General features: G+C 46.6%; 1 protein-coding gene across 1 annotated transcript in view; it reads right to left on the reverse strand.

Moving 5' to 3' along the window:
• Positions 1-13,194, reverse strand: part of ZAP70 (zeta chain of T cell receptor associated protein kinase 70) — a 125,801-nt gene that overhangs the window by 60,382 nt on the left and 52,225 nt on the right. Inside the window, exon 2 of the mRNA XM_085637785.1 lies at positions 6,128-6,582. Within this exon, the coding sequence (XP_085493911.1) occupies positions 6,128-6,529 (402 nt within the window). The 5' untranslated portion in view covers positions 6,530-6,582. The remainder of the gene's footprint in view (positions 1-6,127; positions 6,583-13,194) is intronic.

Here is a 13,194-nt window from a genome sequence, read left to right on the forward strand (position 1 = left end):
TTGGAAAACGTATTATTTCCTAAAGAATAGTTAAAGAACAATTGCAGATGATGTGTTTCATGTTATCAACTTTTCAGAGAATGGCATTTACTACCACAATTACCACTTAGCTCCTACCTTCATATCAAAATAATAATACATCTAGCCGCCTAAAGCAGGCAGCTACAAAGCCAGGAATTAGAGGTAAACCAGCCTGTATTTACAAACGCTTACGTGGGCAATTGAGCAATGCACACACAGCCTACTGTAATATGGTAGGTAAATGTCTTTGCATCATTTTTTAGGGGGGAGTTTTATATAGCGCAAACTTAACCTGAATGTATCGTAGCGCTTTGCATGTGCACCAGTTGCGTTACAGGCAGACACGTTCATTTTGTTAGGCACGGAAGAGATTAAGTGATTTGCTCAGAATTACTGGATGTGAAGTGTCCCTGCCGAGGCTCGAACCCAGTTCCCCAGTTTCGAGGACTACCGCTCTAGCCATTAGGCCACATCCTCTCCCCACATCATGCTGCCTGAGCCCCCTCACAAAACATTTTGCAGATGGGAGCTATGGAGTACAATCGTGCAAATGTCAAGTGGTAGAGAACAGCGAAAGCACTTGCTGTTTCTCTTTGGCTCATGATTTTTCCTGAATCAACTCTATGTCTCATTTTCTTCTCAGTATATCCATTATTTGGTATCTGAAATCTGGTAATGTGGATGACATTTTGCAATATTCCTTCGGTCTAATGCTGTGGTGCACAACTTAAGACTGAAATGTTAGTGTGCAATCTCTGAATGTAGACCAGTTAATTGAAATTTGAATTTCTGTTGACAAACGCAGGCAAAATTAACACATTCACTGGGATGCTGAGAGTGGGCAGGGAATCAACATCATTGCAATTTATTAATGTGCTTATTTTTGCAAAGTGTTGGAATCGAGGTAAGGCATTTTTGTGGTAAAAAAAAGTGAAAGGAGGACCAAAAACAAAATATTAGAGAGGATTACCAAAGAAGATGGATTTTTATATCCTTCTGGAAAATGTGATGGTCAGAAATATGATGGATCTGGATAGGAAGAGCATTTGAAAGTGTAAGACCAAGGACTAGAAAGGTTCTACCCCAACAATGTGTCCTCTTGTGTACCTTCAGACACAGAGATCTCATACCATGGCATCATGGGGCGGAATAATGGAGAAAAATACAGGGTTGGATCAATAATAGGTCTGCTTTTTGGGTAAAGTGTGAGGTGTGCTGGAGAGATACTGGCATGCCTGAAGAACCCACAGGCACATCAGACCCACATATTTATCAGCCTTTGCAGGTTGGCAATCGGAGATCCTGGGAGCCCGAGGTCTACAATTTTGTTGTCAACTAGATCAGAAATAATCAGTTCTCTCAATGTCCAAGGCGTCTTTTTCGAAGGGAATGAAAGAAAAGATCTTTCTTAGTAGGCACAACTGCAGGAAATAAGAAGAGCAAATACCATGATAGAAAGACATAAAGAACTAGGTTTTAAAGACAATACCAAGGTTTTTGACCTTGAAAACTAAGTAGGAAGCTTGGCTACGATATAGAAAAAGAGACTATTGGAATAAGCCAAGAGGTCTCTCCAACAGGTAGGATTACAGTCTTTCCTCTGTTCAGTGTCAGAGGGTTTCCAGGTTTCTCAGGTGTCCTGGATGTCTAGGCAGCTGTTGCACGGTGCTCCCAGGGAGACCCCACCCTCCGCAAGCATTGTTCCGACTTCCCCATCTACAACACAAGAGAGGTCTCCAAGTCTACAGAGGAGGCTTGAAACACACCTCAATGCACAGGAAACCAGAGAGTGCATAGCCCCAGGGTTCTACAATCCTCTCACATGCGTGACTTTAATCAGTCACTGCACAGTCAACAAGGAAGGTGGGCTTTAATGGCCAGTGACGACGCTGACAACCAGATGGAGCACCCTTTTCAAGGTGCAGTGCTCTGGATTTTTCTGCTGTCAGGGGCTCATCTGACATCAGGTGGCAATCTTGTAGCCCTGTCTATTAATATAACGCCTTGGTGAACCCTTCTCTGGATCTTGATTTCTCTCAGATGATGCCATCAGGTGGTTTTCCCACTTGCCGGAGGTGTTACCCTGGTAGGCGTCTGGATCCCCATTCCCAAAGGATGGCAACCTAAGCCGGAGCATTGGTTGTACCCTGTTGATGTGCAGGCTGACTTCCAGGATTTCCTTTTCACAAAAGAGAAATTTAGATTTTTGGGGGCGTCTCAGCTCCATGTCCTCCTGCCATGCCATGAGTCAGAGTACTGGCCAAATACGTACTGAGTTGAGATGAGAACTGTAAGAGTAGTTGGAGAGGTGTGAGTGTGTGGAGCTGGTGGGATCATTGAAGATCCCCCCTTAGAAAGTAAGTACATAGGGGGTGATTAAGTCCGCCCGCCACCCTAGCGGTAACGGGACCGCCTGCCTGCCATGTGGCGGTCCTGCCACCCAAATTATGATGCGACTGCAACCGCGGCGGTCGCATCAGGCATTTTAACATTGCGGCGGGTGCTGCTGGCTGCAGCACCCGCCGCAATGGTAAAATGCCATGTTGTGCATTGCCATGCACAACGTGGCAGGCACCGGGCGGTGCCTGCCAGCTTGTGCATGGCAATGTAGGGGTGGTACCATAGCTACCCCACAAGTGCAGCCCCCTAAAGGTGACCCGCAACAGACCCCCAAAGCAAATCCCCGCAAGCCTTTCCATGGCAGCATCGCCGCCATGGAAAGGCCTTGAAAGCCGCACATCATAATATGGATGGGGGTGCCTGCTAGGCACCGCCATCATATATGTGCCCCAGCTCCACCCGGCCGGCAGTCGTAACGATTGCCGACTGACAGAAAAGTGGCAGACTGACTTTCCGTCCGCAGCGTTACCCACCACCATTGTAATCTGGCGGTGGGTAAATCAGGTTACAATGGCGGGCGGATCCCCACCGCTGGGCCGGCGGTGGTGATCCACCCGCCATCATAATCAGCCCCCTTGTTGGGATAAACAGGGAAACTTGTAAGTGGCAGACACTTTGTAGGAGAGTAGGATCTGCTTCACATGGGTACCCCCACTTTTTGCTGGTGTTTCACTGTTTTTCGACCTTAGTCTGGCTGTGGCCCTGCTAATCAGGACCACAGCCTAGCTGCTTCCTCTCTAAAATGGTTTGCATGTACATTAGGTACATATCTAATTGGATTCTGGAGTGCCTTATAAGCCCCTAGTATATGGTATACTATGTACCTAGGGCATAGGTACCTCAGAGGCCTACCAGGGACTGAAGCATGTATTATACCACCCCTGGGAAGCACTCCAAAATGGCACCACAGGTCTGCTACTGAAGCCTGGGTAAGGGTGTGCTTGCACCCCTTACAGTGGTATAGGCTACCTATATCCACATATATATACGGACACATATAAACCTATAAGCAACTCTTATGGCAGGCCTTGACAATCCTGAAGGCAGAGTGCTTGGTTTTGTGTGAGAGGGTGCCCAGGCATGAGCTGAGCCCCTCTGCAGCTTTCGTAAATACTTCCTTATGGCTGTTCTGTGATACAGCCATACCATATACTCTTAAGTGCATTATAATCTCGCAGTAAATGCTAACTTTGGAATGGCTGCATCAAAACATGTTGTGTTTGGTGTCAAACGCTTTGGAATACTACCCCCCCCCCCCCGCCAATTCTGGTGGCGGGGTAGCATTCCACCCTTCTAGAGGGAGAGACATGTTCACACTGGTCAAACATCACAAAATGTATGCCTCTGCCACAGACACGGGTCTGGCCTCCCGCTGCTGACCGAAACTCCGGCAGGGGAGGCCTGGACAATAGGTTTCCTGTCGAAAGGAGGTGTAACCACCTCCCCAGACAGGCAGATGTGTATTGGGGCTGGGCGGGAGCACTCTCTGGTGCTTTGAAGTCCTGCACTGGGGGCACATTTGGTGTCCCTGTGCATAGTCCGGTTCAAACCGGTTGCAGGGGCTACCTGCCCCTGCTCTGGTGCGAAACTGGACAAAGGAAATGGGCCTAACCACCCCTCTTTCCAAGCCCACCCATAGGTGGGGCCTTAGAGTTAATCCATCCCCTAAACTTAGTATAAGTATAGGAATCCAGTCCCTAGGACTTTAGATTACCCTGGACGAAACTCTGCAACATATATCCTGGACCTTCGACGTTCTATCCTGACTAGAAGAATGAGGAAATCTCCCTTGGGGTCAAGGAGTGACTCCCCTACTTGGCAGGCACCAAAGAAGCAACTGACCGGTCTGCATCGCTAAAGCTCCCGCCAGACGCTGAAGTCTTTGCATCACTAGAGGTGGATTTCCAGACTTCCCCGAGGCTACCCTGAGTCCACTGAGGCCCGTGGCTATCGTGGGTGACGTGGAACCGTGACCCCTGGACACCATGAACTTTTGCAGCAACACTATCTTACTGGTCCTCCTCGAAGTTGTGCTTTGGGCTCCGAGTATCCCCAGCCTTGAGCAGCTCCTGCACCGAAGATTGCTGGCCTCCACTCCATGAGTGACCCGTGGGCCCGTTTCAAGTGCAACTGCTTGAGGCTCCTTTGCGATCACTTGCCCGTTGGCTAGCAGGTCCCCACGAAGGCAACTCCTTTTCTAATTGGGCTTCCCTAGTTGCTTCAGACGTGCCCTGACTTACCCTTGCTGGGTGAGTCCCTCAGACCTTGCTGGTCTGCACCACAGTCCTTTCTCTGAATTCCAGTGACTTGCCGTTGCCAAGGCTTGTTGGGTCCACTCTGGTCGCCGACACCGCAGCACTCGACAGACTTCGTGGGACAGCTCGAATCCGGCTCGTGGACTTCGTCGACGCCTCCTGGACCTCGTGGCTGAAGAGTCAAGACACCCATCAACTCACCTGAAGCACCCAACATCTGTGGGCATTGGTCCATCCTGCCCTTGGTCACTGGCTAGTGACCCAGACTCTGTCCCCTCTGCTTTCAAGTTCCTTCCATCCCAGATCCAAGCTTGGATCTCTTTGGACACTTCTCCTCTTCACGGCAGCAGCAGTTCTTTACAGGCTTCCATTGAAATCGACGACGCGACCCGACACCAAAAGACACCTATGCACACGGCTTTCCTGGGTGAGGTAACTCGAGTACTCCGGTGATACCGTGGATGCTAGACCTAGAATTTCTTAAGACCAAAAGGGTTTGGTCCTGACTCGATTAGAAGTGTCCCTAATCTTTAAATTTCCAACCGCGACATTGCCCATAGAAGATAACGGGAACCCGCTGTTGTGTTTACACACTGCATACAGTCCCCGTGGGTCCCCAGTGTCACTACCTTGGGTGGTTCCTTGGGGCCCCAGCGATTCTACAGGCTCTAGGCCTTGTGTCTATCCCAGTCGTGGTTCTTATACCACTTTTTTGGTATATGGTTTGGTACGCCCCTAGGGCCCAAACGTGTATTTGTGCTATTACTGATAATTGCTAACGTGTAACTAAGTACTTCTAACTCCAGTCTCATAAAGAGACTAGAGGGGTGTGTTTTAACCTAAATACATATATTTTGAATACATACCTGGTGTGGTTGTCTTTTCATTTGATAATTCAAGAGATTATAGACTGGTAAAACAAGCTGCTTTACATTCCTTCAAGACTTAGCCTGAAGGCTGCTCTCCATAGCTACCACTAGGATAGCTTTCAATAAAGGTTGTGTTTAACCTATCACCATAAGGGGTTGTTTGTACTGATACAAGTTGCCCACTAGAACTAGTGGACAGCATATATCAGGCCACCTTCTCACACGCTTAAACACATAAATTCCACAACTCCCATCAGACATGGATGACACTCAAAACTGCATAGAAATTTCAGCACAGTAGCTTGGAATTATACTGTTCTGTCTCCACTCAAGTGATAAACAATTGAGAATTTGTCAAAAATTTGAAAATAAACACAAACTCCTTTGGATATGTTTAATATCGGATTAGCTAAAAAAAAAACAGGAATAGAGACAGTCTAAAAAGCTATAAGGTACTACAACTATATATTTTTTCCGGTTATTGTTTCTAGAGTTACTCCACCCAACAAAACTAATTTGGTCCCGAAAATATACTGACAATTCTTTGAAAGCCAGGCAGGAAGAATAAAGAGACAAACATACCTCTAGTTTCCAGGTTTGTCGGACATAATCCCGTATCATGTTCTCCCGTAGGCTATCGAAGATTCCAAGTTGGATCTCCACCCCACATGGTCGATTGCACGGTTTACGTAGGATGCAGCACAATCCATCAGGGTCCTTGGAGTAGTACTCACACACCTCAGCTGGTCCACAGTGGGGCTTTGCTCCTGCGATCGCATAGGTGCCATTCAATTGACGCTCTATGGTATAGTGATAAAAGCGCAGATCATAGACCATCGAGAGGACATAACCACCTAAGTTCCGCAGACACTGTCTCAGCAAGAACAGGCCGTCCATCATGCCGGCCAGCTTGAGGTATTCTTCCGCCTCCCTCCGGGAAATGCTGCCATAATAAAATGGCAAGTGAGTAGCTGCATCAGGCATATTCCGACTTGCGTTATTTCTTTGAGGCACTCATAAAATCTATATAAATACACCTGAAACATCAATACAAAATATTAGGATTCAGTAGTACCAAATCAGTTTTTTTCTTTGCACTTGTTAATCACTTGCAGTTGTTTTGCAATTATGTGAGCGAGGTCTACCTTAATGTTGGACATTTCCTGATAAATCAATATCCCTGGAGGTCAACAGGGCTGGGGAAGTTTCAGTCACATGCCAGATGAGTTTTGAGTTTCTTGTGTGCACTTGGCTGATTGCTGTGAGGGATGGCTAGTCTTTCCAGTACTGGAGAGAAAATTTCCTTAGAGTGATCAGTATAGTTTCCTTATGATGTGGATCCACCTCTTAGACCTTTGTCTCAAACTTGGATAGAATATACTCAGACAGCACTGGTGCCCTTCAATCAATCAATCAATCAGGGATTTGTGAGGTGCACTACTCACCCGTGAGGGTCTCAAGGTGCTTGGGGGGGGAGAATATCGGGCATCCGAAAACCAGGTCTTGAGGCTCTTCCTGAATGCTTTCAGTGTGGGAGTATTACCTTAAATGCTGGGATGACATTTTTGTGGGTGATATTTAGGGCACAAGATTTATTTCCGGTGATACTTTGACATCAATATTCTAGTGCTAAACTTCATTGGCCCTTAGTCACCATGGTGGCAGCAGAGATGGATGACAGACTGGTACCAGAAGTGGAGAAGAACCAGCTCAAGATGAAGGTCCCGATCCATTTGAAATGCAGATGGAGGAGAGAATTTTAGTTAAGGTTTCTTACGGTGTAATGACATGCGGTGGGGACAAGGCGAGAATGAATGTGGAAGAAGTTGAGCATCTCTAGTCCAATCCCTTTGCAAGCCACAGAGGGCAAAGAACAGAAATGAGTGAGGTGATGCTAGTTACAACATACTTCCAGCCCTACACGTACCACAAAAATCAGGTTAGACAACGGAGTAACACAGGAATCAGGCCATATTCTTATCTTTTTTTGAGGAAATCGTCTGACTTTTTGAAGGGACTGGTAATCCCTTTAGAGAATGCTCAACTAGTGGAGAGTCATCTGGTGGGATTCCCACCACTACAGAGACATCATAGCAGAGGTAATCCAGCTGTGGCGTCCGCCATCAGTGGAGAATCCTCACACAGAGGTTCTACAGATCCCTTCACAAATCAGAGGATTTGCTATTACCTCTCTACTCTAAATTAGGCAGGTCTGTGACTTTGTGAATACTACGAACAAGCAAAGCTTTTATTACCCTGGGGTAATCTTGCGTAATTTCCACCATTTAACATAATACTTGTGCAAAATGTTGGAAATTTTGCCATAATGCCACTTTGTGCAATTTCATGTTTGTTCGATTAAAAATTCCATCCCCAGAGCATGGAACCAAAACAAGTAATCTGAACACAAGCCGCTGTTGTATGTAGTACTTTTTGCACAGTTTATTCTTGTGATATGCCAGATCGGCATTTGTTATAATCTCAGATCATGCAAAATCCCGGTCGTACCATCTGGGAGTTCCACCAATGCTTGTATAATCGATCTAAGCAATAAGGATGGAAGGAATTCCCCAAACTGGGCTATAGAGATGGTAAATGACCTTAAAGCTTATATAGATCTTGCAATCTCAAATAGTATTATCATTAGTAGATTCCTGGGGTCCTAATAAACCACTTAGTTCGCAAGGGGTCCAGTGTGCCATAGACCCGACCTCAAGGGTAGCTCCCAAGCAGTTAATTAAAGCAATGGCTCCTCCGATCAATCCACCTATTTTGCCTCATCCTCACTCCGATAGGTCTGGACCATCTACCCCATTAATGGGAGCCAGTGGCCCTCCAAACGGCAAAGAGGTAATCCAAGGAAAGGGCTCTGAAATAAGTCCTGTGGGTATACTTAACCAGGAGAAGGACCACAGGCACCCAAATGAGCGAGCCAAAAACAGACATGGTCATTCTCCCTGCCCAAGTGAATCCCGTCTCCCATGTATAGATCTGCCACCAGCTTCCTCTCCGTATGTGGTGGTATTAGCTGGAGTTCCCAGCCTACAGACTGGTCGGGTGGAGACACATACAGAATTAAGAAACAAAGTATCATACTGGTTAAATAACAACAGACCCCTTCCACCCTGGATGCATAGTGAAATTATCCATGTGCGTAGGGTCAGCTGGGTAGGCCAGAGGCAGAAAGACATTCAGGGGGACTGTATTTTGATTAACTTTAGGGACAGACGAACGGTCCAGCATATTCTAGGATGGTCCACTCTGACGATAAGTAATAAAATCCAGACACTACCACTCTGCCATTTCTATCCGCAGGGTACCTTTGAAGAGAGGATGGGCATGATATACAAAAAATGGGAAAAAAGGGCCCACCCAGGGGAACCACAGCAAAGCAGCTGGGATAGTGATTCTATACCAAGCTTCAACATCCCTGTATGTAATAGATATAGCCCCCTTGATCTGGTAGATTGACAAACTCCCACAAATGGCAATAGGGATTGTGCGGCCGATCCACATGCACTAGTTTACGAGGGCGGTGGCCTCACGGTTAGGAACCAGTATCCACTGATAGGCAGTAACCTAACCACCGCAAACATTAATATAGGTACTGACAAAGGGAAAAACGAGTTTTTCTATACTACCCTACCACCAAGACAGGGGGGTCTGTTTAAATATAACTCAGCTAAGGTTATACTGGAGGATAGCAGGGGCTGGACTCCACATGCACTTAGGAATACTGGAGCACATGGTGAGGGGAAGGGTAGGACATCAAAGGCCCACTCATTATGCCTGGGGATACAGCAACTAACTGATCTGATAGTTTCATCCACAGATCTCTGGACAAAGACCCATGATGTTGGCCAGAGGGCTAATAACCCCCCTGGAATCCCATGCACCCCCATAACTAAATTGCAAGAAATGTCCAGAAAAGTAGGGGATAGTCTGAAGATCCTATCTTGGAATCTGGCAGGACTCAAAAATAAATTACCCTGCCCAGACTGGGGAGGCTTCATAGATAACCACAACATCTGCCTCTTTCAGGAGACTTGGGCCACGGAGGAATACCACAGGACAAGGATTCGCATCGTTCAATATACTGGCCACCTCCGGTGGAAGAGGTAGACCGTCGGGCGGCCTAACTATCTGGCTGGGTTCGCATATTGGGGCGCAAGCTGAGTCGGCAATTTTGTCAACAAATTATATTCAATGCGTTCTGCTGACATTTCCCACTAAGCTCAAACTAGCTCTCATTAATATATATTCTAGACCTGTAAGCTATAGACAGGAATCAGTGGTCTTGGATAAACTGGGATGTTTCCTACCAACTTCAGACCCAGATACATTGCTGATCGTAGGGGGCGACTTTAACTGTCAGTATGAGCCACTTACTGATCCCAACATAGGTGAGCCCTCAGAAGAAGATCGCCATTGGTCTATACCCGAACCACAAATTACCCCTATAAAAACTTGGACACCGCTGGCCATCCAACTCCATTCATTGACCTTGGCCCACTCCCTTAGGGCCTGTAATAGGAGAACAAAATCTGACCAACCGACCCAGCATACATTTAACAGGGAAGGTCAATCATCTCTGATCGACTACATTTTAGTAGAAACTAAATCCTGGGACAAGGTTCTTGATTTTCAGGTACCTGAGAGACAGGACAGTGACCACAATGCTCTGGTACTGTCCTTGAACTCAGAGAACATGGGCATTTCCAACCTTTTACCTTCGCCCAGTGAGGGGGCCAATCAACTGTTGCTCTCAAACAATAGACGAAGGGTTAGGTGGTGCCACATACAACAATCGCCAGCAAAGTTGGCTAAAGTATATGAGCTGGCGATACCACTGATGGAGGAAATGGAGGAACTAGGCCAACTGGAGGTCTGTCATGGGACCCAGAAGAGGGCAGCTGAAATTCACGAGCAGCTAGTCGCTAAGCTGATCGAAATAGTCTACCCAACTGCAACACCTAGAGGAGTCAAGTGTAACACCAACTCCTGGTACAATGCCACTTGTCGTAAAGTAAAGCAGGATCTAATAGCTGCAGTCAAGGCAAAGGACAGAACCCGAATCAAATGTCTCCGGGTAACATATAAAGGTACCCTAAAAAGGGAAAAAGAGAAATTGGGAAACCGAGAATTGGGAGGCACTTAGGATTGCCTTGAAGGACAGAGATTTGAAATCTTTTTGGGCCCTAGTAAGTGCGGGAAATAAGGAAGGACAATCGGCCAGGGAGCCCAATATTTCGCCAGAAGCCTGGGAGAGGCACTTCGGGGCCCTTTACGCCAGGGAAGATTTGGTGGGTGCCAAAACAGCCTTTCTGGATTCTCTGCATGAGTTCCACCCAGAAGGTTTGTGTGACATCACTTTGACCGAAGTTTGGAATGCTATTAACAGACTATCCCCTAACAAAGCCCCCTGCTTAGATAAACTTCCCGGGGAGCTTTTTCGTATGGAACCAAAAATGTGGACTCCTTATTTATGTGCTTTATTCAACGCTATCCTGAGGGGCATGGCTCCGCCAGATACCTGGTGTGGGGCCGAGATTGTTCCCATCTTCAAAAAAGGTTGCCCACTTTTACCGTCTAATTACAGACCCATCAGCCTTATTGATATCTCACAAAAACTGATGGGCAGGGTCCTTCTTGATCGCATCCAAAGCTGGATAGAGGAGGAAGGAATTTTAAGCACCTACCAAGCCGGCTTCAGATCAAACACCTCAACTGTGGACCAGATATTCAGGTTACAATTGTTGTTTTGGAAAACTGCTAAGATGGAGGGTGGCAGCCTCTATCTCATTTTTGTTGATCTGAAGTCGGCTTTTGATCTGGTTCCTAGGGGGAAACTCTGGGAAGTTTTAAACGACCTAGGGATTCCACCCTATCTCCTCAAAGTCCTGGTGAGGCTGCATATAGGGACCTACGCGCAAGTAAGAAGCGGGAAACATGGAAAACTATCTGCGCGTTTCCATGTTAAAAAGGGGGTACGCCAGGGATGTGTCCTTGCCCCAACCCTATTTTGTCTTTATTTCAATGGGCTCATTGACCATCTCAATAACATCAAGGATAATGATGCCCCGAAATTGAGTTTGGGGAAGATTCCTGCGCTGATGTTTGCGGACGACACTTTGTTGCTGTCCAAAACTCCATCAGGCAGCCAACGCATTCTGGACGGATTCGCCGAGTTTTGCACTAAGCGGGGTTTGGAGATCAACTTAATCAAGACAAAATATATGCTCTTCAACCCCCCCAAAATTACTCGGTCAAACCCCTCTCTTGATGGCTCTCCCCTGGAAAGGGTGAGGACATTTGACTATCTAGGCATTACCTTATCAGAAGATTTTGCATGGGAACCCCAAATGGATAAGGCCAGACTAAAATTATCACAGACGGTGGGTGGGATAATGAAATTCCACAGGTCAACCACATATAGGTCAGTGGCCCCCCCAGTAGAAATTTATAAAGCCCAGGCAAGAGGAGCTGCATTATATGGGGCTGAACTGTGGGGACATACATCTGCCGCCAAAAAATAGAGAATAATTTTATGAGACAGGTAGTAGGCCTCCCACCCAGTACCCCCTAGTCCCCCTTCGTATGGACTTAGGTCTGCGGCCCTTTAATGAAGAAATTGCCCTGAGGCCCATTACATTTTGGCGCAGGGTGTGGGCGACTCCAGAACTTTCTGTCTACAGAGACGAGCTGAGGGAGATCCTCACTATTAAAACCACAAAAAAGATCCTGTGGTTATTGTACATCAAGGATCTCTTGGCTAGGCTAGGTAGGCTGGATCTCTGGCTAACCCCAGAGTTATCATGCTTATCAACTTCTAGGCAAGACTTGGTGCACCTTTATAGACAGAATAACTTGTTGGCCATCCAGGGAAGTTCCATAGGGGGTTCGATGACTGCTGAGTTTTTGCTAGTTAAGGCTGAATACAGGAAAGAAGAGTTCCTGGATCTGATTTATCCTCTGCAGGCCAGGAAACTCTATATGCAATTTAGAGTGGGGAATCTCCCTCTAAATGCCCTCACTAGCAAATGGGCTCCAGAGAACAAGAAGAACTGTCCTGCATGTATTTATAGGGAAGAGTCTGAAATACATGTACTATTTTTTTGCCCGGCATATACTCTCCCACGTAAACGATGGATAACACAAATATGTCGCAACCTTGGGTTTAGGTTACATCTGGAGGCCTTCAGGGTATTAAAACAGGATACCCATCCTCCAATAGTATTTGCAGTCTCTCGATTTTTAAATTCAATGTGGCATTTACGCAGGGGCCTCGTAAAGAGATATGTGAATCTTTGAGTATACTGCGTACTCTTTTTTGATTGTGACTCAGGCTCTTTTTTAATACTATTTTTTCTGTGTGTTTTTATCCTATTTTATGACACTTTTAACTTTTTTTTTTTTTTTAAACTTTCTTTATTGGCATTTATAGATAGGAAAACACATAGGCACATGCGGTATCACCATGATCACAGATAATCACATTGCGAGTGCGGCTAGACACAGTTCTTACAGTCTAGCAGCCTCTCGGCCCTACAGGCTGTACATCTCTGTCCTGAGTGGGGCTGCAGATGTGTGCCCGGGTCCAGCCTCTGAGTGTGCCCTACTGGAGTGTGCCATGATCGCCTCGCGGCAGG

The sequence above is a fragment of the Triturus cristatus genome, chromosome 12 (assembly GCF_964204655.1).
Source record: "Triturus cristatus chromosome 12, aTriCri1.1, whole genome shotgun sequence".
Classification (NCBI taxonomy): domain Eukaryota; kingdom Metazoa; phylum Chordata; class Amphibia; order Caudata; family Salamandridae; genus Triturus; species Triturus cristatus.